This window comes from Sarcophilus harrisii, chromosome 2 (assembly GCF_902635505.1).
Source record: "Sarcophilus harrisii chromosome 2, mSarHar1.11, whole genome shotgun sequence".
Classification (NCBI taxonomy): Eukaryota; Metazoa; Chordata; class Mammalia; order Dasyuromorphia; family Dasyuridae; genus Sarcophilus; species Sarcophilus harrisii.
In genome coordinates this window covers 47,237,135-47,264,709 of record NC_045427.1, presented here as the reverse complement: position 1 = coordinate 47,264,709, position 27,575 = coordinate 47,237,135, and the positions used below count along the sequence as shown (strand labels likewise).

Genomic DNA, 27,575 nt, shown 5'->3' with positions numbered 1-27,575 from the left:
CATGGACAAAAGGGGGACCAAGGGAAGACAGGAATACTGGGAAGATCTGGTCCCATGCTAACAAACAGAGACCAGTGGAGAGAAAAGGAGGAAGGGAAAGAAGAGAGAGGCAAGGTGAATATTGGAAAGAGTGAAAAAGACTTTGAAATAATTCCTTTTTTAAGGCTTTTTCCTTTTTGGTTTTGGAAAAAAATTCTTGAGGAATATATACAGGCACTTTGGGAAAGAAGGGAAAGGAAGAGGAGAAATGTAGGTGAAAACAAAAGATATATATATATATAATATACATACATAAATACATATATATATATATATGCATATATATATATATTTTTTTTTTTCTAAAGAGTGCATACAGTGCAGACCAGAAGGGACATTGAAAATCTTTTCACATTATTTGAAAGTTGGAAAGGACCTCAGCAATCATATACTCTAATCCAGTCCCAAAAGAAATTCCTATTTTAATGTGTTTGGCAAGTAATTGTCCAGCCTCTACTGGGAGACACATCCTCTACTCAAGTTGTCCATTCTGTTTTAGGGCAGTTTTAATATTTAGGAAGTTTTTCCTGACATTGAACCTAAATTGGCATCTTTGCAGTGTGGCAGTTGGCAATACTTCCAACTCTGTCCCCTGCAACCAAAGAGTATTGGGCTAATCCCTGATAATCCTTAAAACACAGGAGAACAAACTCACATGTATTAGATTGGCTAAAATGACAATCATAAATGTTGGAGGGGATGTGGGAAAACTGAGACACTGATGCTTTGTTGATGGAGATATGAACTGATACAGCTATTCTGGAGAACGATTTAGAACTATGCCCACAGGGCTATAAACGGTGTATACTCTTTGACCTAGAAGTGTCGCTAGTGGATCTGTATCTCAAAGAAATCATAAAAGAGGGAGAAAGACCCACCTATGCAAAAATATTTGTAGCAACTCTTTTTGGGGAAGGAATTGGAAATCAAGGAGATGTCCATCAGTTGGGAAATGGCTAAGTTACAATATATGAATGCAAAGGAGAATTATTTTTGTATAAGAAATGATGAGCAGGCTGATTTTGAAAAAGCCTGGAAAGACCCGAACAGATGATGAATGAAGCGAGCAGAACATTGTACACCGTAACAACAAGATTATGTGATGATCAGTTATGAGAGACTTGGCTCTTCTTAGCAATGTGGTGATCCAAGACAATTCCAATAGCCTTGGGATAGAAAATGTCATCCAGAGAGAGAACTATGGAGACTGAATGTAGATCGAAACATACTATTATCACCTTTTTTTTTTTTTTTCTTTCTCATGGTTTCTTCCTTTCAGTCTGATTTTTCTTTCACAACATGACTAATATATAATGACTGTACATGTATAATCTATTTCAGATTGCTTGCTGTCTTAGGGAGGGCGATAAAAATTTTGCAACTCAAAATCTCACAAAATGAATGTAATTCATGTAATTGGAAAAATAAAATGCTATTGAGAAAAACAAAACAAATACAGGACAGGATCATAAACTCTCCAGGAGTCTTCTTTAGGCTAAATGTAACTAGTTTTTTCAACCCATCCTTACAGGATGGGAACTCAAAATCTTTCATCATTTCGACTGCTCTCTTTTGGATATTCTTCACAATGATGCAAAACACCTGACAACAGTTAATTTTGAGTCCAGGAATCTAAGTTATATCCAATTATAATATTCAGCTATTTCAGTTCTGTCCAACTCTTCGTAACCTCAGTTGGGGTTTTCTTGGAAAAGATATTGGAATGGTTTACCATTTTCTTCTCCAGTTACAAATCCATCTAATCGGATTATCGTTTAATCCTTATCTTGCCTCTTTTTTCTATGAAAATATCTTAGAACATTTAATCACGAACTTGACTCACATCTAGGTAAATTGTAAATCCAACATCTTCCTCATCTCATTGTTTAATATCCATGTCAATAGCCCATCATGGCCATCATTGGTTCTTAGTCTTCTTTTCTTTTTTTTCCCTAACTCTAATCTTCTCATATGGGGAGGACAGGTCCCAGAGATGGTGGAAATAAAGAGAGAAAGGGGGAAGAAAGAAAAGGAGAGAGGAGAGAAAAAGGGGAGGAGGAAGGGAAAGGAAATTAAGTTATTGGGAGCCCTGCCACCCAGGCAGGGAAGGTCAAGCTGAGTCAGGGTCTCCAGTTAGTATTGTAGGGCTAGGGCTGGCCAGCACACCCACTGAGGCCCCAGCTAGGGAGGGGGAAGCTGTACCTGTGGCATGGTCTAACCAGGGCCGCCACCATCGCCTTCTGGATTGGGAAGAGTTGCTCGGGCCAGTTGGCTCTGCAGAATGGGCATGATGAATGAGAGTGTGAAATGGGTTGCCTTGGGCTGAGGGTGGCGTGGGACCTTGGAGAAATGGCGAGTCCAGAAGACCCTGTATCGGGACTAGCTACTTGGGTGAGGGGTCGGGGGACAGATGAGGGGCAAGATGAGTCAGGAGTGCCTTTCTTCATTCAAATTATGCATAAGTGGGCATCTGGTTCTGGAGGCACATTGTGTGTGTCTGTGTACTTCTGAGATTGTTTCTGCCTTGTCACAGGGCCGTACAACACAGACAAAGACACACAGGGTCAAACAGAAGAACAGGACATTTGGCCAAGTGGGCAGTGCCCCAAAGAACTCTCTCCAGAATTCTTAGTGCCTTGTCAGCCTAGGCAGTGAGCTTCCCCTTTTGCTATGGTCCCAAATAGGTCCTTAGGCACATCTGTGGTAGAATGGTTGCCATGGCAGATTTGGATGCCGTGGATGGAGGTGGAGGGAGGATAGGTTGGGAAGTGCAGGGGTTCCATCTAGTCCCCACCCTCAGGATGAACGTGAAGTCCCCCAAGCCCTCCCCACTTCCCAGGACTGGCTTTCACCTGGATCTTGATCTGGGTCCTCAGGGCATTCACTGGATGTCTGCCCAGGGCGATGCTTCTCCTGTTTGGCCCGAATCCTTTCCATCCTAGCAGAAGAAAAGGTCCAAGGGCCCTCAAAACCATTCCTCTGGCTTAGCTCAGGCCACGTCTTTCAGCTCAAGTAGTCATTTAGCCTCTTAAATAGTCAACTCTCCTAACCCATTTCAGCAGGGCTGTGAAGACACTCTCCATTTATTCAAATCTGCTTTGCTCCCCTTGCAGGGACAGTTGCTCCCAAGCTGAAGCTCTTGAGCCATCTGCCAGCTTCTACCTCAAAGACCCCCCAGTTCTAGTCCTGGGGGGATGGAGAGGATACTTACTGTCTTTTCAGCTGCGCCAAGGACTTCTCCTCTGCCTGCCGATGGAAATCGATGCTCTTAAGAATGGAGGCTTTATACAGAGCGAAGCCCCTGCAGAGAGAAAAAGAGAAGGGCCCAGAGATGTCAGAGACCCTTCCCCACCTATCCCAGGTCTGCAGGGGAAGGGACTCCCCATGGCATGGCGAGATTATTTCCTGTCAACTGGCAACCCCTTAACCTCCCAGAAACCATTGCCATTCCCATCTTCTAGCTTTGCTCAAGCTGTTCCTTGACTTGGAATGCCTTTCATTCCTCCTCTCTGCTTCTCCAAACCTTCACAATGGATCAAGGCTAATTCTACTTCTTCTGGACATCTTCCAGCCCAGGTTGATCCTCCCCTTCTCCAAAGCCCCACTGCCTTTAGGGAGTATCTAATTAATTACTAGCATTATTTTGTCTTGGATGCTACTCTGGCTCCTTTCAGCTCTGATGGATGAGCCTTTTGCCAGGAACTAAGCCTCCAAGATTGAATTACCATCACTTCCTCATGTCTCTTAAAGGCTAACTTTTTTTCCCTTCTTCTAGTGTGCTCTTATAAGCTGTCTTCCCTTACTAGAACAGAAGCTTTTTGAGAGCAGAGATGTATTGTATCCTGAGAACTCAGCAAAGTGTCTGGTGCTTAATAAATTAATAAATTTTCTTAATAAGTCCCTCCCTCCCTCTCTCTCTTCCTTCCTTCTTCTTCCCTTCTTTCCTTCCTTCCTTCCTTCCTTCCTTCACTTCCTTCCTTCCTTCCTTCCTTCCTTCCTTCCTTCCTTCCTTCCTTCCTTCCTTCCTTCCCTCCCTCCCCCCGAAGTTAGGGATCAAGTCTTCCATGTCTGTTAACCATACAGAGCCTACTATAATGATAAGCACAGAGGAAGTAAGCCAAATCAAATCAGCTTACCATTAATCCCCTGGCCCTCAGATCAGAAATCCCAGATTCTAGGTGGAAGCTAGAGACACAGCTCATAGAGAATTATCTTCCAGAGTTGCCTCCCAACTGATCATCTAGAGGTAAGCACTGTCTTATCCACTTTCAGGGTAAGTGCAATCAAGAAGATGCCCTAAATCTGCAGCAGTTTCAAACATAGACCATTATGGGGCAAGGGGAGGGGGATCATGATCTGAAATCTCTGGGGACTTTGAGTCCTGAACTCTCAACAGGGAGAGAAAAGAATTTATTTGCTCTTAATCTGCTCCTGCTTAATCCTCTTGATCTCTATGAAGATATCTCTATTTATATCTATTCAAGTACCTAGAGAATCTCCAGTGTTCTTATATCTTGTGCTAACTAAATATTTTATAAAATGTTATATTCAATATTCAAAAAATCATATCCAATATATAGTTATATATTATATAATACTTTGTATATAATATAATAATTATAAGTGTAGGTTTGGTGGTAAATAAAAATTAATCTAAGCATTTAATGTAAATCAGTATTGGACAGACAAGGTCTTACCTGGATGCAGAAGGATGTATATGCATATATGTGTATGATTATAGACATCTTTGTATGTATTTTTGTATGCAAATATATATGTAGATATATATGTATCCATATGTGTGTATGTGCAGGTATGTCTATATACATATACACATATAGATGCAGATACAGATATATCTCTATCTACATCTCTCTCCATATATATATATATTTGCTTCATTCTCTTTTTGTCCCTTCTTCTCCTGAGAAGGCTATAATTAAGTGCAGATATGGGAGAAGAAGGGGTAAAAAAAGAAAAGAAAACTTACAAGGAAGCAAAGAAAAAATGGACAGCTCTGAGCATAATGTATAATATTTATCACATAGGTTTTCTTAAAATAACAATTTATTGCTTTATACTTTGAATTCTCTCAGGTTCTGTTATGCACACAGCAGTTTTTTTCTTTTCCTATTTTGTATTTAAGTTTAAAATTAATAGATAAAAAGGAATAAATTAGTAATAATGGAGTGACTCTGTGAAAGGATAAACTAGTCAATCTCTCTGGGTTTCAGTTTCTTTGTCTATAAAATGAGGGATCAGAGTAGATAAGGTCAGAGGTCCCTTTCAGCTCAAGAGAATGATGTAGTTATTCAATGAGTTTAAAAAGATAGCAGGCTAAGGAAGAGATGCAGGTCTGCCAAAGAAAACACCAACTTGTTGGGGAGTCCCAAGGAAGTCACACTTGGGGATCATTTTCCTTCTTCTGGGTATGGATGAGAAAAGAGGCAATAATCATGAGTACTTTGAAAATTGATCTTGGCTTTCTTAGAACCGAATAAAAGGATGTTTTGTCTCTAGCCAAGAGTCAAGGAGGGATGGGGATGGGATAGTGGACTGTGAGAGTCCTGAACAGTGGGCTGGGGCAGGAACAGAAAAGACATTACAAGACTTTAATACCTGGTGAAGTGTTAGGGTCACAAAGAAAGGTCCACAGGAAGTAAGTTGTATTTTACTCAAACTTGGAAGAAAAGTTAGGTCACAGATTTATAGCTGGATGGAACTTTAGAGATCATCTCATGTAGTATGCTCATTTTAAAGAGCAGGAAATAATCTACCCAAGTAATAAATAGCTGAGCTGTAAAAATCTCTTGATTTCTATTGTGTTTTTTCCATTACATGACATTGTTTCGAATTAGGCAAATTTTGAGAACAGTTCTTAAATTGTTTGCATTTCTTTAAATTTTGATTAGCATTATATGTCATTGTGTAATCTATATTTGCTTACTGTCTTGGGGAAGGGGGAGGCAAAAGAAGAAGGGAGAAAAATTTTGGAATTAAAAATCTTATAAACTATCTTTACATCTAATTGGAAAAATGAAATACTATTAAGAAAAAAAATTGTATTTCATATTTAAATATAATGTATTCATATCTTTCACTCGGTTGTTTAGCAAAAGTTCAGTTTTGTATGGAAAAAAGTATAATTATGCGGAATTGCAAGTTATAAGATAAAGGTTCTTAATAAATCCTTACTGATAATAATGATAATAATATGATAATAAACTGATAATAAATGATAATAACAAAGTATTGTGTAATATATAACTATATTGGATAAGATTTTTTGAATATTGAATATAACATTTTATAAAATATTTAGTTAGAACGAGATATAAGAACACTGGAGATTCTCTAGATACTTGAATAGATATAATGATGATTAATTGACTCATTGGTTGAGTCAATGGTTGTTTGAAAAACAAATCAATGCTCAAGGTACCATTAGCCATTGGGCATCTTACTCAAATTTCCCTAACAATATCAAAAAGGAGCAATGGCCTCTGCAATGCCAGCCTTACAAATTGAATTTCGTACTGAGTCAAACATCACAATGTCTTGGGGATATCCCAGCCCCTTGCTTCCCTTTCTGCATACCTGGAAGCCTGTAGTGCTGTGGCCTGAAGGTCAGCCATGACATGCAAGAAATAGTAACTAAGGAAGATCCGACGTTGTAGAAGGAGGAAGAAGAAGCAAATGCTGTCCCAGATGATCCCAGCCTCCTCCACGGGCAACATACAGTCTTGGTCCTTGCTCATGTCTTTGGCTAAAGAGACAGGGTCCCAGGATTCAGATTATCCAGCCCAACTAAAATAAATTCCTCAACTCCTTTCAACCCATATGCATGTGTGTCACACAAGGAACCTCCCATTTCATCCACTTAGTCTCCCCCTTTCACCTGGTCCCCCACAAATCTAGTACCCACAAGGCTGTCTGAGAGCTCACTGAAAGCCCACTGGGTTACCAATTGGATCTTTTCCATCTCTGCCTCTAGAAATCTGGACCCTTCCACATCCCCTTCTTGGGGGACAGGGGTGAGACTCATGGATTCTCCCCAGCCTCCAAACACCAGGATTCCGTTTCCCTCTTCTTCCCCTCTTTCCAAATGAGAGAACATTTGAAAGTGCTTTGCCAACTTTCGAGCTTTATATAAACATGAGTTAACACCGTCATTCCTACCCCCATCATTCTCCTTTCTCTTTACTTACGATCATAGTAGCCTTTGACTGTGCACACCAGGCTGAAGACCTGGATGACCCAACAGAAATTATTCTGCATTTGCTGTACAAAGACGCAGGAAAGGAGCTGCAGGAGAGAGTGGAGAGGGGGACTCAGGGCTATTGAAGGCCGAGGGTCTCTGGGGCAGGAGGATATCCCGGGTGGGCAGCAGCAGCAGGCCGCCAACCCCCATTTGCCACCCATGAGAAGCTCACCGAAAGCATGTTCTTGGAGATGATGACGGTGACGTTGTACAGAATGAGGCAGTCCCACAGCACCAGCTGGGCCTTGGTGTTCTTCTGCAGTAGGCTGGTCCCGAAGAGCAGCAGGTAGAAACAGGCGAGCAGGTAGCCCAGGCCAAAGATGCTGATACGCGTGGCGCCTGTGATGAACACCACCACCAGCACCAGCCAGAAGAGGTAGCGGAACACCGCCACTTTCAGCATGTCCAGGTAGGATCTAGGGGATGGAACAGGGTTCGGGGGGAGGATCAGCTTTGGAGGGATCAGCCCCCAGCTCTAGCACCCCAGAGGCTGACAGTCTATCCCCACACACAGAAACCAGGTTCTGTAACTTGCCCAGCATGCCATCACTGAGACATGGCCACAAAATTGGGGCAGTTTCCCTCCCAAAGTGAGTTATATTGGGGAAAGGGATGAGTTAAAAAAGATAGCATCCCAAAGCTAAAGGGATCTCTGAAATTATTGAACTGAAATTAATCAATCATTCAAACTCTACTTGAAGATCTCTAGTGATGGGGAACTCATTACCTCTCAATTCAGTCAAGAGGTATCATGTGCCCCATTTTTCAGATGAGAAGACTGAGGTTTAGAGAGGTTATATATTGACCAAGTGCTCATAGATCTCACCCCTCTTCAGATGCCCTTCTGCCCGCAGGCGGGCATGCTGATTCCTGGCTCACCTGCAGTTGATAAAGTTGGGTACAGGGTTTGGCTCCCCACGTAGTGGCTCCAGGTAGTCCGTGTTGAGTCCAGCTGTGTGTTGCCACTCCTCAGTCCGCTCGGCAACGAACACCAGCCACTGCTGGGAGGCGGTCAGCAGCAGAAGGAAGTCGCCTGGGGGGCAGATGGGGAAGGAAGCAATGGGGAACCAGCTCAGGGATGCGAGGAGGGCTTTCCAGGAGGCCATCACCTGGCCCTAACTATTTTCTACAAAAGTCAGAGAAATTTGGGGACCCACAAGGTTGGGAATAACAACCCTTGGAATTTGGACAACAATTTCATTTTCCAAGAAGGCTTCACATCCATGATTTCCTCTGATTATCACAAATCTAGGAAGTCCATTTTGAAAGTTTTAGGCACTCTGATGAATTCAATGATTTCAGAAAACTGATAATAAAGTGCGCTACCTGCCACCCAACACAGAGGTGATAGATTCAGGCTGCAGAGTGAGGCACACATTATTGGACACGGCCAATGTGGAAAGCTCTTTTGTTTGACTGCATATTTATTATAAGGGTTTGGAGTGGGAGTTCTCAATAATGGTAGGTGGGAGGGAAAAAAAATGATTATTAAGAAAAGGAAAACTAAATTTAACAAATAAAACCTATGAGCTATAATCAAGATTGGACTTTGGGGGAAAAGGTACTTAATTAGTAATGTAAGTGTGATTTCATGGTGAAAATTAAAGAATATATGACCCCAACCTAACTTGGTGAAGTCAGCAAGGTAGGGATTATTCTCTGCATTTCTCAAATGAGGAAAGAGATTTACTCAGAATAGTTTACTCAAGACCCCACAGCTAGGGAATGTCAAAGCTAGAATTACTCAGCTCCCCAGAAGACTTGTACTTGCTACCCCTCTTTATTTCTTATTAGGGCAAGCACTTTGTAACCTGGAAAGCAAAGCTATAGAAATGACTATAGCATGATCATTATAATAACAATACATAATCATTTCAAGGATGCTCTCTCCATGGTCCTGAATCATACATCGCTCTTCGGTGATTAGGCTTTGTGAGCAACTTGGTGAAGAGTCCCTTGGAACTTAGTTAGGTAATAGACATACACAGTTCATTATAATAACAATAATATGTCCTCACTTCAAGGATGCTCTCTCCATGGTCCTGAATCATACATAATTGAGACTATCCTTCTGACCAAATTAGTGAAGAGTCCCTCGGAACTTAGCTAGGTAATAAACACACTTTTTGATTACTGAGAAAAGGAAAACTAAATTAAAAAAATAAAACCTATGAGCTATAATTAAGACTGGACTTGGGGGAAAAAGGTACTTTTTGTAATAATAATAATAATAATAATAATAATAATAATAATAATAATGTCATCACTTCAAGGATGCTCTCTTCATGGTCCTGAATCATACTTAGCTCTTCTGTGGCTAACTTGAAGTATCCTTTGGAACTTACCAGGTAACAAGACACAGAGTTCATCACATACATCACACTACCTCCATATTCCAATGGGACAGCAGAGAACTGAAAGGTGCTATTACTCCACCAATATTACTTCATTCTTATTTTCTCCCATGGGAACCAAAAGCTATCATAGAGGTCATCAAATCCAAATTCCTCATTTTACAGATGAAGAAACTAGGGTATCCAACTAGTTAGTAGGTTGGCCATGATTCAAATCCAAGTCTTCCTGCTTCTCAGTCTAGTGCACAATCTATTATTCCACAATGCCTTTTTCAATACAGTTCAAACAGAAATCATCCTGGAACAAGTCCCTCTTCTGCTATTATCCTTTGACATTTAATATTCTGTAAAAAGGCTCCACATAAGTAGGTAAAGTGACTTTTTTTGTAAGCAAATAAAAGTATTGGGATGTAAGCCCATAATCTGTAGGCTCATCTTTGGGATATCTCCAACAACAGCCAAGATGATAGAGAAGATAGATATTTCTTTCTGTTTCCATATTTTTAAAAATTCTTTTGCTAAATTTCTATATTTTAAAAGATTTTTATTCTATGATAGTTTAGACATTAAGAATATTCAGTATGATGAAAATGTTTTATTATTAATGTTGTTAATGAATTGTTTCAGTTGGTCCTATTTTTTGTGACTCCTTTTGAGTTTTTTTGGCAAAGATAACAGAGTTGTTTGCCATTTCCTTCTCATGCTCATTTTACAGATGAGAAAACTGAGGCAAAGGCCAGACTCATACAGCTAGTAAGTGTCTGGGATCAGATTTGAACTTATGTAGATGAATCTTCCTGCCCAGCCCAGTGCTCTAGTCACTATACTAAATAGCTGCCATTACTCTTAATTATAACCAATAATACTAATATAGGACTCCCATTTGGGGGCTTTATCTGCTACCACCCCACGTGGGCATGAGACATGTCTACAAGAACCCCAGTTATGGGGAAGATGCTCTCAGAACAAGGATGCATGGCTACTCACTGATGAGGTTAGTAGAGTTGGGACGCATGAAGAAATCGGGCAGGTACAGCCACTTGATGAGTGCAGAGTTCATGGGAATGGTGCTGCTCCAGCGCCATGGGTAATCTAAAGGCAAGATACACTTCTCCATGCATTGGGCATCCAAAAGCTGAGGATGCTTCAAGTTGGACCATCCCCCATCCCTCACTCTCAGCCACTCTCTACCCCCAAAGTTTTCCTCAGCCCTGGGCTCTTATTTGTCTCCCAGTTTTCCCACTTCCATGCTGCCCTTTCCCCCTTCCTTGCCCAATTCCTGCCCCTGAAAGAAAGAGGAGTTTTGCAACAACCCTTTACTTTGAGGACCCACCCAAAGGGAGCATCTGTCTCTGTCTCTCCTTTACATACACACTCACACACAGAGCCCTCACCAATGCAGAGGGCAGGGGGGATGCCCACACATAGTAGATATTGGTAAAGTAGGAAGACAGCCAAGAAGAGGCAGTATTTGGGCCAAAGACGGGCAATGGCTTCCCGGCGTCGGCGAGTGAGGATCGCAACCAGCCAACAACCATGGAGGATCACCATGAAGTTCATGCGTTGGCCAATCACATTTACCGTCATCAGGAAGCAGATCTGGAGGCAGGGAGAATGAGACTATTAGGGATGGGGTGGGACATGCAGCACTGAGGTGTATGAGGATGGGCACTGAGCCCGGCAACACTCAACAGGTCAGCCCTCACCTAGCTTAGATGTTGGACCTTTTTATAAATTCCATTTTTCTTCAATTAACAAAAATATATTTTCTCTCCCTCCCTCTCTCTCATCCCTTTATCGACCCCCTAATCCTAAGCTAAATTAAGGTGGACTTAAGAGAAAACAGGAAACAGGGCTACAAAAACTAAAACCCGTCCGTCCTTGCTTGCTGGTCTCTGGTGTTCGGTTGCTATGATCAGACAGAACACAAGAAGTATGGAGGATCATGGAGAGTTACTAGCATTTCAAAGCCCTGTGGGATTGAAATCAGAGGCAACCTGGGAGGTGCTGGACATCCTTGGACAAAGTGATCCCAGCTTAGCGAAGAAAGCCACATCCAGCCAGTCTAATGCACTTGAAAATTATATTACGACTGTCCCATGCCCCCTTCAGCCTTGGGTTTGGGTGAGCCCCAGGGGCATGCTGTAGGGGCTTCTTGGCATCCCCCTTGCCCCGGGACAAGCCCTCGAACCATTCATGGTCAGCTCAAGCCCACTCACCTCCAGGCCAAATTTATAGAAGAAGAAGTTGATGAAGTACTTGATACAGCTGAGGAGGCCCTGGTCCAGGTGGTGGCGCGTACCCTCAGGGCAGACAATCTGGGCAGGGGGCAGCGCCACCTGGTACTGTTTTCTGTAATATTCCTGGCGGCGGTACACGATGGCCTCGAACACCAACAAGAGGAGGATCAGCAGGTGATTCTGGAGACAAGGGTTTCAGTCGGCATGGGGCCATCTGCCTCTGACCAGTGACTGAGACTGATGTTTACTAATAACAGTAACAACATCTCTCCTCCAGAAAGCCCCCGAAGCTTTTCAAAGCACCTTCCCATCCTTTCAGTCATTCAATCAGATCCTTACAACCAACTTAATGTTCCCATCTATAAAATGGGAGTAATTATAGAACCTCTTTATTGAATCAGATAATAAAGAGCTTTGCAAAACCTTTAAGTGCTAGCAATTAATATGATTATGATCTTTAATAATAATAATGATTAACATATAATGCTTTCTATGTAGCAGGCACATAACTTTTTTTGTAATTATTATCTCAATTGATCCTTACAACAACCCTAAGAGGTAAATGCTATTATTATCCCTATTTTACAGATGAGGAAACTGAGGCAGAGAGAAGTGAGTTGCTGAGGGTCACACAACAAGTCAGTTTTTTTTCTGACTCTAAGCCCGGCTCTCTATCCACTCTACCACGTAGGCAGAGTAGAAGCTATTAGGCCCCTCTTACAAATGAAGAATAGAAGGTTTAGAGCCAAGAAGGATCTTAGAAATCAGCCAGTCCAATCTCCTCATTTTCTTGAGAAGGAAACTGAGGCTCAAGATTTAAAGAGCTAGCCCAGCTTCATATTGATGACAAATAGTAAAGTCAGGATTTCAATACAGACCTTTTGGACCCCTTTCCTCCCAGATTCTGAAACTCAGAGGGCTAAACTTTTTGCCCAAAGTCACCCAACTTGCTAAACAGTAACTTTCCTTCCATGGAGCCCAGGTCTCTTCTCTGCTGTTGATTTAAGTGTTTGATCACATCATCTTTAGTCTTAGTAATGGGGAGGACCCCGCTTCTCTGAAGGCTCCTCCTAGGAGAAGGCACTTGACAAACGGCTGATGATGATGATGACCAGTGCCATTCTCCAGTTCACCCACCTGGATGTAACCAAGGTTAGAGACGTCCTTGCGGATCCCAAACCAGTTGGCAGGGTCCACCGGCTTCTGGTAGAGCACCGAACTGCTGATCTCGGACTTCTCTAGGTTGGTGCTGTTGAGGAGTGGCTATATGTACAAGGGGAATGAAGTTCAGTCTGTGATGCACCAACATGCAGAGAGCCTCTCTCCATAGGTCAAGCACCCCTTCAGGGGCTGAAAGAGAGGGGTTCTTTCTGAAACCTCCCAACACATCCCACTACACGCTCCCCCTACACTGGGCATCTCGCTGGGCAGGTCTGGTGCTGGACAGGGACAGACACCTGGGGAGGGAGCCCATAATTCCCAGGGAGTGACTGACAATACCCAATCTGCCAGGGAACTCCAAATTCTAGGGAGTTTTTGCAGACTTTAGGGAGATGGGGAGGTCCAAGGCTGGCTGTGAGTGATTGAAGGGGTCCAAGACTGACTGTGGAGGTCCTCAAGGCTCCAGAGAGGTAATATGTATATATACACATATATGCCTGTATGTGTATATGTGTTTATGTGTATATATATGTGCCTGTGTATGTGTAACTCCATAATGCTCTGTAATTCTCTGTATTTTATTCTCACAATAGCCCTGTGAGGTAGGCAGGGCAGGAGCTGCAAACTCTGTTTCATCTGCGTCAGAGTGAGGCAGTCAGAGCCCTCAATCTGTGGGTTTTAGGCCTATAGGAACCAGCCCATGGGACATAAGTAGGGGTAGGTTTGCACCCTGAGCTTCTTCAGGAGAGAAAGTTCTTGTCCAAAGTCACTTTGCCCAAAGTCACATGGCTAGTAAATGAGGGACATAGGAACCAGAGACCAGGTCTTTTGACAGGCTCTTTCCATTATAGTGACAGGACAAGGGGGGAAAAGGAAGTAGGGGGAATAGAGGCCATAGAGAAGTAGAGAAGTTGTCCTATTTCTACAAGGCTGGGCCCTCCAGTAGTTGTCCTAATCCCATTCTTCATTCCCTTCCCACAATATTAATAATCATTAATAGTTTATAGCATGGGCTCATAAATGTTTTTTGAATCATGGACTCCTATGACAGTCTAGTGAGGTTTATGGGCCCCTTCTCAGAATAACAAAAAAATAAAAATCATAGGATTACAAAGAAAACCATTGTATTGAAATGTAATTAAAAAGGTCAAAAAATTGAAAATTGAAAAAGAAAACCAAGAACTACCGTCATTAAATTTTTTTCTTAAAGTTCACTCATTCAGTGAAGAATTCCTGGCTTAGCAGCATGATGACTATGGAAATGTCTTTAGAAGACTTGTACATGTTTAACCTGTTATCAGATTACTTGCTATCAAAACTCAACAGAGTTACAAAGAGAAATTCCATTTAAAGTAACTACTGATTGTATAAAATATTTAGGAATCTATCTGCCAAGGGAAAATCAGATTACTTGCTATCCAAGGGAGAGGAGAGGGGGAGAGAAGGGGGAAAAAATTCAGAATACAAGGTTTTGCAAAGGTGAATGTTGAAAACTATCTTTCATTATGTACTTGGAAAAATAAAATACTATTAATTAAAAAAAGGCAAATATGTACACACGTGTGTATACATATATGTATATATAGACGTTGTATGTATGCATGCACATACATGTGTTTGAAGGACAAACCTATGCATGTGCATGCATATATGCATGTGCGTATGGATAGGCATGTATGTGTATATATGCATATACACGTGGTTGGAAGACAAATATGCACACATGTGTATGCATGTATGTGTGTATTATGCATGCACACATGCGCATATGTGTATGTATAAATGTGTGTGTGTGTGTGTGTATATATATATATATATATATATGTAATTCCTGGCTTAAGAGTTTTAGGGATAAGGCATTCTCTCTCCTTTTTCTTCTCTTTAAAAACTTCTTTATTTTATCATAAATAGTTGTCTGTGAGGCATTAGTATCTCAATGGTAAATTCATCATGTCTTCAAGATCCAAAGTAATGAACTATATACGTGGGGCACAATGACAGTATTTGGGGATGCCTACCACACTCACATACAGGGCAAGTTTCTGCCCAAGCACAGGAGGGATGGGTTTAAGGCCCAGTGAGGAAGCCCAGAAGTAGAGAGCATGGAGATTGGAGACTCCTTCTTCCCCTTGCCCCATCACCCTCCCTCCCTCTCCCCCTGCCCCATCACCCCTCCCTCCCTCCTTGCCCCATCACGCCTCCCTCCCGACTTTGCCCCATCACCCTCTCCTACTCCCTTGCCCCATCACCTCCCTTCTCCCTTTGTCCCATCACTCCTCCCCGCCCCTCTGCCCCATCACCCTCCCTCCCTCTCCCCCTGCCCCATCACCCTCCCTCCCTCCCTCTGTCCCATCACCCTCCCTCCCTCCCTCCCCCCTGCCCCCCATCGCCCCGCGAACCTCAGTGCAGTTGCTGGAGTACTTATGGGGACTGACAATCTTCAGCTGGTAGAGCATTTTGCAGACTATGATGATGCAGGTCCAGATGGTGGAGAGGCAGGAGGCCATATGGCGGAAGCGGGGGTAGGGCAGGGCAAACACCCACAGCACCACCAAGAGGAAGTTCATCACCGACACCTGCGGGGGAGGCCCAGAGCTGGGGAGGAACGCCCCCTTCCCGCCCACCCCCGAAGCTCCCCTGGCTGCCTGGGGGTCCCCTCTCCCCTCCCCGGCGCCGCCCGGCCCCTCACCTCCTTCAGCGCCACCCAGACCGTGTACAGAGCCACCAGCTTGAAGATGTGGAGTTCCAGCAGGCGCCGGACGAACACCTGCACCTGGGTCAGCATGTCAGAGAAGCGGCCCGCAAGCACCATCAGCCGCTCGGCCACCAGGCCCCACTTACTGGGCAAATCTGTGCGGGGTTGGGAGGGGAGAAGTGGTTGGCCGAGGGGGCAGGACTCGAACCCGGGGCATTACACGAGCAGCAGCCTCCTCGGAAGCATCCTCAGGAAGGGCCCACCAGCCTCCCAGGCCCCGCCTCGCTGCTTCTCGGGGCAGCATCCCACTTGGGCGGCGGGTCCCTCTGCCCTTCAATTGTCATCTCTTGGGGGACTGGGATTGCCTTTGGCCTTTTGGTAGCCCCAGGGTTTAGCAGGGCGCCTGGCACACAGTAGGTCCTAACAAGTGGGAACTGATCGATTGCCCCCACTAGATCTGCCCCTGGAGCAAAAACCGGACAGATCTTTTCCCTCAGAAAGCTCTTCTCACCCCCTTAGTGGGATGGGATTGGAACCCAACTCCCACATTTTACAGGTGGAGAAACTGAGGCCCCGAGAGTTGCAATGACCTGGCCAAAGTCACATAGATTAAGTGGCTGAGCTGGAAATCAAATCCAGGGGCTGTTTCTGTCCTGCCCATTCTCAAGGCTTGGTACGGTCTCTTCTTATTAGAAGGGCTGCTGAAGCATCCCACATCCCCCCTGCCCTTCCTCGGCTCAGTGGTTACCTTCACAGTCCGAGTCAGCATTGTCAGGGTCGGGGTGAACCCCACCGGGCTCCTCCCTGGGGGCCCCCTCCTCATCCTGCAGCAGAGCTCGGCTGTCCTCCTCCTGCCTGCAGAGTAAGAACAATCAGGGGAAAAGCCAATTGGAGGAGAAGGGGGGAGGGGGAGGAGGAGGAGAAGGAAGATGAGGAGGAGGAAGAGGAAAAGGAGGAGGAAGAGAGCAGGCAGATTTACATGAGCTGACCTCAGGGGCTGGTCCCAATGGTGTCTGTCCAGTGGCTGATGTTCTCCCCAATGTCTAAAACACTCAACCTCTCAGAACCCAATTTTTTTTCAAGACACAACTCAAATGTTGCCTTCAGCAGGAAGCATTTCCAGGGGACCCCCCCCATTCTAGTATCTTCCCCTCAGATCAGTGTAGTTGCTTTGGGTAGAGCTAGCTATTACCATGCTATGACCCTTATTTGACTGTGAGGTCCTTGAAGGCAGGGACTGTACTTTGCTTTCCCTCCTCAGAGCTTCCTTAGCACTATGTCTGGCAAACAGTAGTCACTTAATAAGTGCTTGACTTATTGATTGACTATTTGCAGAACTGAGATTCAACCCCAGGTCTCTGATTCTAAATCTGAGGTTTGGTTACTGAGGGGGTGGGGTATCTCTCCCCAGCACACACATTGTATGGTTGTACACCCAGGAGCCCCGGGTGGGGAGGAAGGAGATGTTTGTGGTTCATGGATACCTCTGAGCCCACAGCTGGTGGCGGCTGCTCGGCGGTGGGATGTGCTCCAGGTCGGTGAGGCGCATAAAAGGCCGGTGAAAGTAGTGCAGCTGGAGGATGCAGGCAAGGAGGAAGAAGCCAGGGATGAGGATGCTGTAGAAGAGCTTGGAGACGCTGAACTGCTCCAGCCCGAGGTCTTGTAATCTGGCGGGGAGGATAAATAGAGCATGGGCCATCACCAGTCTGCCCAGCATCACAGACACGAGAACTGGGAGACCTCACTATGCCCACACACGAGCCGGGGTCCTCACTGCTCCTGTACAGAGGAGAACCCCCCCCTCCCTGCATCCCAGCAGAGACAGATGATTCCCATCCCCACAGCCTCATCCTGGAGACTCTGCTCCAGCCAGTCTAGGGGACTGCCACCATCCCTGCCTCCCACATGCCCTCAATAAGAACTTCTCACCCGCCCCAAAGCCTAGATGGGAAACTCCCTCTCCCTGCCCTCACCACCTCCACACCCCACCTGAGAATCCGTGAGGGCAGAGCCAGGGAGAAAGTCAAGCTCGCCTCCAGACCCAGAGCAGACCTCGAGTCAGTTCCACAAAACCCGGGTGTGAGAGCGGATGACAAGGGCCAACTGGTCAGTGCCAGTCTTGGGCTAGAGGTTTGGTGATCGTGCTCGGCGCCAGATGCCCGACTCAGCGAGGCAAGTCTGAGAACACAGGGCAGTCTGGGATCCCCACCAGCAAGACTTACTGCTCATCAGTGAAGCCGGTCAGATTGCGCCAGTACATGGGGAAATCCTGGAACTGGAAGGTGTAGACAGCAATCAGCACCAGCATGGTGTACGCCACCACCAGCCACCAGAACACCTTTAGCAGCTTGCGCCATAGGCTGTAATAGACCTGTAGGGTGAAAACACAGCATCAGACCAGTAGAAACCCACCCAAGAAGCAGGGCAAACACATAACCCAAGGCTGGGAGGTGGGGAGGGGTGGGAAGCTCCATCCTGTATAGACTGCAGACTAGGGCTACAGACTGACAAATATCCCAACAGCCCAGCAGCAGAAGGACATGCAGGAGATGAGGTCACTCTGCTCTGATTCTTAACCCTGCCATATTTGTAGACTGTATTAGTAAAAACCAGTTCCATCCAGATCTGACCAGATCCTGAGAGAATTCCCTCTTCCTGACTTTTTAAATTTCCTTTTGGGTGGTTTTCCTGGGATTCTGACTGCAATGGGGATTGGAACTCCCGGGGGCACAGGGAATCAGATACTGGACCTGGGAGCTGGGACCAGTGAGTAAATTTGTCTGCCCACTGAAAGGCAGAGGAGGGTTAGAACTCAGGGACTTGACGGTGAGTGAGACAGAGCAGGCCAAAAGAGGGAAGATAAAAGTAGGGTCACAGCCCCCTCAGTCATGGTACCTGGAATAGGGTGAGGCAGAGCAGGAAGAGAAACATGTAGACAATTTTGTAGACTACGAGGCGTCCAGCAAAGCTGACCACGATAAACATGCCGGCGCAGACGTAGATCCAGTACTTGGCATAAAAGTCTGTCACCAACTCCCCTAATTTCTTGAGTAACACCCGGGTCCGTGTGTGTTCTCCTGAAATCAGGGCAGGACAAAAATTAGGCTCGTAGCCCAAAAGAGATGACCAAGGGGGTGCTGCCCAGCCAAGCCGGACAAGGCTTCCTTCCCCTCACAAAGCCCCCAACAAACATCTATCATGAGCCTACCCTATGCTGGGAATTGGGGAAGGTGGGGCTCCTACAGGGCTGTGACCATTTGGCTTTGTGTTTGTTAACTAGCTTCAGCACCAAGGACAGCACCGACACAAAGTAGGTGCTCAATCAATGTCTACTGAATTCCGGTGGGTTAATGGTACAGAGAATTTAACTCATATTAGCCCCCTCAACATCCCTGTGAAAGAGGCAGGGCAAGAAGTTTTATCCTTTTAAAGATAAAGAAACTGGCTCTCCCAGAGGTTGTGACCTGCCCAAGCCTCTTCCTGATCGGAGACTTAGAATTTTCCTGCCTCCCGGACCAGTACTCAACCCTGTGCTCACATAGGATTCTGAATCTAGGGCTAGAAGGGATCTCAGACCATCAGTCCAGCTCCCTCACTTTACAGTGAAAAAACTGAAAGCCAGGGAGGGGATGGAATCCACATCTGTGTCCCCAGAGCCAGTGCTCTCTCTGCTATCGCCTGCTGGCTCATTATCTAGTCTTTTATCCAGACTTCCTGCGAAGGCATTTAGGGGAGAGCTACAATCCAGCTCTGGAAGATGGCAGAGCCCTTGAACTTGATCACTGGAATGGGAGTTAGCGGGTCCTAGGTTTTCTAGAGCAGAGGACCCTTCTATGGGCTTGTTTCTTCCTCTGTAAAATGAGGGGCTTAGACTAATTAAAAGGTCAACTCTGACATTCTGCAGTAGCTATGATCTGAGGCTGTCTGGGCTCTATGGTCTGGGAAGGAAAACTCAGTCTCTGTCATGCTCTGTCCCTCACCATCACTACCACCACCCCCAGCTCCACTCCCTAACCCTTTTCCCAATCCCAGGGAGTCTTGGCTAGGACTGCACCTCTTGAGGATCCAGGCTGGAAACTGCCCCCAGGACCCCACTCACCAAATTCACTCACAGTGACCTCTCTGAGGGTGGCTGGAGACTGCTTCTTTTTAAGTAGCTTCTCCTTCACAAACTGGCGCAGCAGGAGCCAAAAGGTCAAAGTGCAAAGCAGCTAGGGGGCCAGGAAAAGGGGAAGGTTCAGTAGAGGAATGACTAGATTTTCTGGACCCTTAGCACAGTTCCTACCACTTGGGACTGTCTTTTGAGTGCCCCTATGGACTGAGGACTGGGGTTCAAGCTGGGAAGTGGGGAGATGGGGGGGGGGAGGGAAGATGAGGAGGAGATTGAGGGTGCCTACTTCACTCAGAGGCAAACTGCCTGAGGGGAATATATTCTACTTTCTTCCCTTTCTCCTTTTCCTCTTCCCCTACTCCTCCTTTTCTTTTTGTTTGCTCCTCCCCCCCTTTCCCCTTCTTCTCTTCTCCTTCTTTTCCTTCTTTCCTTTTTCTCCTTCTCTCCCCTTTCTGCTTCCCCCTCTCCCCTTTCTCTTTTCCCTCTCCCCTTATTCTCTTCTTTCCATCTTTCTGCTTCCCCTTCTCCTCTTTCCTCTTTCTCTATATCCTTTCTTCTCCTACTTTTCTTTTTCTACTCTTGTCTTTCTCTTTTCCATCTTCCCCTTCTCCTCCTTTCTTCTTTCTGCTTCCCCCTCTCTTCTTTACCCTTCCTCTCTTCTTTTTCTTCTCCTTTTTTCCTTTTTTCCTCTCCCCTTTCTCCTTTCCATCCTCCCCTTCTCTTCCTTTCCTCTTTCTGTTTCATCTATCTCCTTTCCCCTTCCCCTCTTTCTCTTCTCCCTTTCTTTTTCTTCTCTTTTTTCTTCTTCCTCTCATCTTCTTCTCCTCCTTTTTTCTTTCTTTCTCCCTCCCCTTTTATCTTTCTCTTAATCCTTCATCATTCTTTCCCTTCTCCTGTAATGGAGATTGAATCAGATAGAATCTGATCTATAATGATCAGATACTGAAACAGAGATACACATGGACTTTTAGGGGCACAAACTGAGAAGTCACACATGACTTATACACTCAGTACATATACATTGCCCCATCCCCATTCTCTGGGGCACACATGATGATAAACACACTGACACACCAAACAGCCCCACCCAGAGCGATACCCAAGGACAAGTACTGACCATGGCACCCAGGTGAAGACAGGGGTAGCGACTGTGTTCCAGCCCCAGCTGGTGCAAGCTCATGAAGCCAACCTTCTTGGGGAGTTCAGGTTCCAAGTCCATGGCCCAGACATACTGCAGACTGCAGAGGGCCAGCCCGTAGAGCAGAATAAAGGGGGAGCAGATCATGGCGAAATGGTGACGGCTCCGTACAATCCAGATGAGGCAGGCCCATAGCAGCAAGACAAAGGTCAGCCAGCTGTGGTAGGTGATGCTCCACACCTAGGACACCAGGGAAGCCAGAGGCCAGGAGGGGGTGAATGGTTGGTATCAGCAGCCTCTCCTGGCTCCCAACTATGGGGGCCCTAGGATCAGGTGGCTGGGGGCAGAAGGGTCCCATGAAGCCATCCATTTCCACCCTCTCATTTATGGGTAAGAAAATGGAGATCAGAAAAGTTGGACAATTTTCCCAGAGTCACAGAGTAAATAATAGTGGCTGAGACAGGCTTTAAACCCAGGTCTTTTGACTCTAATGCCTACTGGGTATAGTAGCTGTGACCATTTTTACACATAGGGGCAAGAGAATGGATCTATTTGGATGGTCCCTGAGTGTACTCTTCCTGAAAGATTTCAGGAAATATGTCACCTTCTTTCCCTTGAGCAGCAAGGAAATTAGTGGAAAGACTTTTAGACTGGGATATAAGAGACCTGAATTTTCATTCAGACCCCTGCCCTCTAATTGTGTGGTCATGGTCTAAGAAATTTCCCCCTCTGGATTCTGGTTTCCTCATCTGCAAAATGAGGAATTTGAAAAAGATTATATCTAAGGGTTTTCCCAGTCCTTAAATTCCCTTTTCTAAAGTTCTTTCCAATTCTAACATTCTCTGTTCAAAGGTTCCTTTGATTTCTGGCATTCTCTGTCCTAAGTTCCCTTTCAGCTCTGATATTCTTTGCTTACTTTTTTTTTTTCTGATATTCTTTGTTCTAAAGTCTTTCTCAGCTCTGACAATCTCTGTTCTAAGGTTCCTTTCAGTTCTGACATTCTATGTTCTAATGTCCCTTCCATGTTTGACAGTCTCTCCTTCCCACCTTTGATAATCGATGCTCTTAAATCTGCTTCAATGCTGATGTTCTCTGTATTATGGTCCTCCCAATCCTGACGGGCCATGTCCTATGGCTTTTCCAGTTCATAAATTCTAAATCCCTAGGTCCCTCCCAACCATGACATTTTATGATTTGATGGTATTAGCAATTGTGTTAGGGTCATGGGCAGAGTATCCCTATCTGGCACCATCCATCTGGTCTCCTGCACTCACTTCCTTACCATCATGGCGATGAGAGCACACACATAGCTCTGGTTCATGATGACATGGCCAAGGGCATGCAGAGATGAGGTCTCCCTGGGCTCAGCTTGATTACTTCCTAAAAAGGAATAAGGATTGAGGGGGGCAGATGAGAGAAGAATACTCCCCCAACCCGGGCTGTTAATCTTTTCCCTTTTCCCTTTCTCCTCTCTCTCCATGACTTTGTTCCCTATATTCTAACTGTTCCAGAGTCTAGAGAGAATCTAAGCCAACAGTCAAAGCTCAATAAGAGAGACGCAATAAACTAAGTATCCCCTACTCTTAGTCATTTCTTAGGTATTTCTGCCCTATGAATTACATTCTAACATTTGGATAAAAATTACAGATGAGCTTGGCCATGGAAATATAGTTTCTGTGCAAAAGCTGGGAAATTAAGAGGTAAAGGGGGGGCTAGGTCAGGAGATAGAAAGGAAGGGAGGAAAGAAGGAAGAAAGGAAAGAAGAAGGAAAAAGGAAGGAAACAAGCATTTGCACCCTAACACATGGTTCATTCTCTATAGGTGCCATGCTGAGAAAAAGATATATTCCTTTCTGTCCCCATTGAATTTTCTCTAGAGGTCTCTCATATCTAAGTTTTCTAAGATTCTATTCACCTCCTTAACTTCTTTCTCCTTTATTTTGTGGTTAGATTTATCTAATTCTGAGAGGGGGAGGTTGCGGTCCCCCTACAATATAGTTTTGCTATTTCTTCTTTTAGCTGACTTACCTTCTCTAAAAATTTGGATGCTCTACCATGTGGTGCATATATGTTTGGTATTGATATTACTTCATTATTTATGGTATCTTTTGGCAAGATGTACTTTCTCTCTTAATTAGATTTATTTTTACTTTTTCCATGTTTGAGATCAGCATTGCTACCCCTGGCTTTTTTACTTCAACTGAAGCATAATATATTCTGCTCCAGCCTTTTACCGTACTCTATGTATATCTTTCTGATTCAAATGTGTTCTTTTAAACAATATATTGTAGGATTCTACTTTTTAATCCACTCTTATCTGCTTTGGTTTTATGGAACACTTCACAGTTATGATTACCAACTGTGTGTTTCCTTCCTTCCTATTGTTTCCCGTTTATACTTTTTTCTCTTTCCACTATGTCCCTCTTCACTAGTGTTTTGTTTCTGACCACCCCCTCCCTCAATTTGTCTTCCCTTCTAACACTCCTCCTCTCTTCTCTTATCCCTTTCTCCTACTGTTTCCGCCATTCTTTCTACCTAGTTAGCCCTTCCCTTTCCCCCTCCTGCTTCTCCTATTTCCCTACAGGGCAAGATAAATTTCTATACCCAACTGAGTGTGTATGCTATTCCTCTTTGAGCCAAATCTGAGATTAAACTTCAGACAATACTCATCTCCCTCCTTTCTTGCCCTCTACTATAAAAGGAAAAAACTTTATTAAATTCCTACATGTGGCAGGCACTATGCTAAGTGTTACTAATATTTTCTCCTTTGCTCCTTCCAACCCTGTGAGTTAGGTGTTTTAATTTTTCCCATTTTATAGATGAGGAAACTGAGGCAAACAGAAGTCAAGTGGCCAGAGTCATACAGTTCTAAGTATCTAAGGCTGGATTTGAATTGAGGTCTTCTTAAGTCTAGATGCAGTGCTCTATCCACTGCACCTTTATGCACACATAAAGGGAGAAGAATGAGGAGAATGATCAGGTTGGGGGTGGAGGCAAAGATGAAGGAAAGGGAGATTAGGACAGGAAGAGAGGAAGCAGAAGGGGAAAAGTAAGAGATGGAGGAGGAAAGAAAAACTACCCAATAGAATTGTGCATCAAAAAGGGGGAATGAAACCCAAAATAATATAAAGAGCAAAAAGAGTAGCTTCTTCCCTGGAATAAACTTTCTTTCTCTCACTGACTCAGTGGGTGGCCTAATGATGTTTAAAGAACAGCCCACTCCCAGCACTTCCCAATCCCTTCGGTCCAGCCCTCAGCCCTGGCCACAGGAGGCCCCCGAGCCCCATTCCTGCCTCAGTCACAAGACCCATGCAGTGTGAGGGCATGGGAGCTGGTGACCCAGAGAACGGGATAGGTCAAGCCAAGTTCAAGTTGGAGTCTGCCTGGAGCCTTGGCAGGAAACCAGGCTTGAGGGAAGAGGATGAGGATTCAAAGGAATTCTCGGGATGGTCCCTGTGAGTCAGCTCCATGGGCAGCAGCCCCCACACTCCCCGAGTGGCCTCTCATCTGCAGGTCAGGGGCTCCCTGGAGCCCCCAGATATGGGAAGTCTCAGAGAGAAGCAATGGCCAACACCAGGAGGCAGAAAACTTAATGACTTTGGGGTCCGGGGACTTGGGTTGAAATCCAGTCCCTGCTGCTTTCTACTGGGAGACTTGGAGGAAATCACTTCTTCTATTGAGCCTCATTTTCCTACTCTGTAAAATGAAGGGGTGGGGACTAAGTTCTTTTCCAGATATAATAATCAGATGTCTATGAAGAGGGGAATAGGAAATGCCGGGCAGAAGGGAATAACAATGAAAAGTCAGCATTTTAAGGTCGGCAAAGCAACAGCTCTGGGTAGGAGGTGCCGTTATTATCTCCATTTTACAGATGAGGAAACTAAGGCAGACAGAGTCACTAAAAGGCCCTTTCTGGACAGAGTCCCCTGCTTTCCCTTCCACACTGGCCATGATTCAGGCGACCTGCAGCAGCATGATCTCAGCTGGCCACCAGGGGGCAAACCTTCTCAGCCTGCTCTCCTGGCGGAGGAGCCAAACTAGGGAGTAATTCATTTAGAAAAGAGAGAGTCCAAGGACTAGGCTTCAAAGTGGACATCAGCCCCCGTCTGGTGACCGGGAAGGGGCCCGGGAGAGCCGCTCCTGCCCACAAATGCCCCCACCCTTCCCCTTTGGCCATCTCCCGTCTTCTTCCTAAGGACTCCCAGTGCTCTGTGCTTAATAAAAGCGCATCCCAAGCAGGGTTCGAGTGGGAGCCAGTCCCTCTGGGGTAAAAAGGCGGGGACAGAGAGGCCGGTGTCGTGGAAATCCCATGGACACAGAGAGCAGAACTGGGGGAGAGGGGAGGGGAGCTGCAAGAGGCGGATTTAGCTCAGCTGCCAATCGAGGCCGGTGGGCTGCCCCGGGAGCGTCACCACCCACTTCCACGGGGGGTTGGATGACCCTTGGTAACGTGCAGCCTCAAACCCAGAACCAGAGAACCCTCCGAGACCCCTCCAGATCCCGAACCTCTGCTGAGATCTCTAAAATGGGTGTGAAGGGAGGGAGTGAGGAAGCTCTGGGAAGAGAGCACAAGAGGGGACACACTTTGGCTTTCCCTGATGGAGCTGGTGACCCGACAAGGGGGGGACCACCCTGGCCAGCCCCACCCCCAGCAGCTAGGGTGGAAATGGGTCTCAACTTTCAGCCAATAATATTCGGACTCTGGAGCGTCTCTTGGCTAAATGTTTGGCTGGTCGGAAAAGCGGACTGAGCACAGTCACCAGCCGTGGCTCTGGAGAGACAGAGATAGCCGGGACCGAGCCTTTTACTGCCATCCCCTCCCCCGGTCCCTCAGGCTCTTACCCGGACGATGCGTCTCGCTGTTCAAGACGTGTATGGTGCAGTTCTCTGTGGAATCAGTGGGACTCCCTGGCAGCATATTCTGGAATATTAATTCACAGCATTTATGTAGCACCCACTATGTGCCAGATACTGCACTAAATGTTTTACTAGTTTGATCCTTACAACAACCTTAGGAGGTAGGAGCTATTATTATGCTCCATTTTACGGATAAGGAGACTGAGGCAAACAGATTGAATGCCCAGGTCCCGCAGCTGATAAGTTTGAAATCAGGTCTTCCTGACTCTAGGTGACACTATATACTATACTCCCCAGCTGCCTCTGAAAAGGAGAATCCTCAATCCTGAGGGACGGGCAGGGACCTGAGAATTGATCTCAGGGGTTCATAGGTACCAGGTGAAGATCTCCTCCTGCTCTAGAGTCAGCTCTAAAAAACGCCCTTCTCTGACCCTTCCTGCCTGTCCTGAGTCAGGCCTTCAGTGTTCCCTGGGGGACACACCATCTAAAGAGAGCCAGAAAAATGGCAGGTTCTCACCTTGGTTTCCTCCATGGCTCGGCTCCGCCCTTTGGGCGCCTGGCCCACCTCCATCAACTCCACTTCTTGTTCTCCTTCAGCATCCTCCTTCTGATGAATGGAAGGTGGAAATCACAACAAAAACTCATTTCTGCAGTACCTTTAAGCTTTATGTTTTCCCCAGAACTTTATGAGGATTATTACTGTACCCATTTCACAGATGAGGAAACAGGCTCTAAAATGCTAATCGTCTTAGGGTCTGCCAAATGCAAGAATATTGCACTCTTTCCCAGACATAAGGAAACTGGGCCCTTCACTCCTGACATCTCTCTCCCCTTTCCCAGAACAGCCGCAGGCATTGTTGGCTCCTGCTAGGCTCCTCACCTGGTCAGAGGGCTCCATCCTCCTCAGTTTGAGCAGCAAGACCACAGTATAGTATAGCAGCAGCAGGACGCCCGGATTTGCGTAGACAGGCCAGTCGTGGCTGGTGTTAAGGACGAGGGCGTTGGGGTTGGAGCAGTTGACGAGGCTGACGATGTCTTTGAGACCAAAAACCCTGGGGTGGAGAGGCAGGAGAATCACCCATCTCCCAAGCACAGGGAATTTGTGGGTTCTCTCAGGGGATGAGAGATGGGGGCTCCGGGGGAAGGAGCAAAGACAGGGAGGTTGGGAGAGGGGAGATGAGAAATCAGGGGGAGAGGAGATGGGTGCTGGGAGGGAGGGGAACTGGAACCTGGAAGGGAGGAGAGATGAGAGAGGGGAAATGGGTACTGGAAGGGAGGGGAGGTGGGAGCTTGGGGGAGGAGAGATAGTAGATGAGGGGAGGAAAGATGGAAGTTGAGGGAAGGGAAATGGGTGTTGGGAGGGAGGGGGGATGGGAGCTGGAAGAGAGGGGAGATGGGAGCTCAGGGAGGGATGCTCAGGGCAGGGGAGATGGAAGCTCAGTGGTAGAGGAAATGGGAACTCAGGGGTAGGGGATATGGGAGCTCAGAAGGAGGGGACATCAGAACTCAGGGGTAGGAAAGATGGGAGCTCAGGGGAGAGAAAATGGAGGCTCCAGGGTAGGGAGCAAAGACAAAGGTTACGGAGATGGGAGGTTAGGGAAGGGGACATGAGAAGTCGGGGGAGAGAATATGGGAGGTTGGGAGCAGGGAAATGGGTGCTGGGAGGGAGGGGAGGTGGGAGTTAAAGGGGAGATGGGAATTCAGGGGGAGGGGAAGGGGT

The 27,575-nt window shown here is 45.9% G+C and overlaps 1 protein-coding gene across 2 annotated transcripts in view; it reads right to left on the bottom strand.

Moving 5' to 3' along the window:
* PIEZO1 (piezo type mechanosensitive ion channel component 1) overlaps positions 1-27,575 on the bottom strand; it is a 167,319-nt gene that overhangs the window by 16,210 nt on the left and 123,534 nt on the right. The window contains exons 8-30 of one of the 2 annotated variants that reach the window (XM_031950143.1): positions 26,736-26,907; positions 26,373-26,462; positions 25,841-25,919; positions 22,282-22,379; positions 20,979-21,239; positions 19,850-19,961; positions 18,646-18,827; positions 17,973-18,121; positions 17,235-17,417; positions 16,499-16,605; positions 15,745-15,905; positions 15,455-15,631; positions 13,032-13,157; positions 11,874-12,074; positions 11,049-11,253; positions 10,642-10,746; positions 8,180-8,333; positions 7,473-7,716; positions 7,248-7,344; positions 6,637-6,805; positions 3,251-3,340; positions 2,892-2,977; positions 2,242-2,313 (exon numbers count right to left, since the gene is read on the bottom strand). In XM_031950143.1, the coding sequence (XP_031806003.1) occupies positions 2,242-2,313; positions 2,892-2,977; positions 3,251-3,340; positions 6,637-6,805; positions 7,248-7,344; positions 7,473-7,716; positions 8,180-8,333; positions 10,642-10,746; positions 11,049-11,253; positions 11,874-12,074; positions 13,032-13,157; positions 15,455-15,631; positions 15,745-15,905; positions 16,499-16,605; positions 17,235-17,417; positions 17,973-18,121; positions 18,646-18,827; positions 19,850-19,961; positions 20,979-21,239; positions 22,282-22,379; positions 25,841-25,919; positions 26,373-26,462; positions 26,736-26,907 (3,320 nt within the window). The remainder of the gene's footprint in view (positions 1-2,241; positions 2,314-2,891; positions 2,978-3,250; positions 3,341-6,636; positions 6,806-7,247; positions 7,345-7,472; positions 7,717-8,179; positions 8,334-10,641; positions 10,747-11,048; positions 11,254-11,873; positions 12,075-13,031; positions 13,158-15,454; positions 15,632-15,744; positions 15,906-16,498; positions 16,606-17,234; positions 17,418-17,972; positions 18,122-18,645; positions 18,828-19,849; positions 19,962-20,978; positions 21,240-22,281; positions 22,380-25,840; positions 25,920-26,372; positions 26,463-26,735; positions 26,908-27,575) is intronic. The other variant, XM_031950144.1, reaches the window with a different exon arrangement.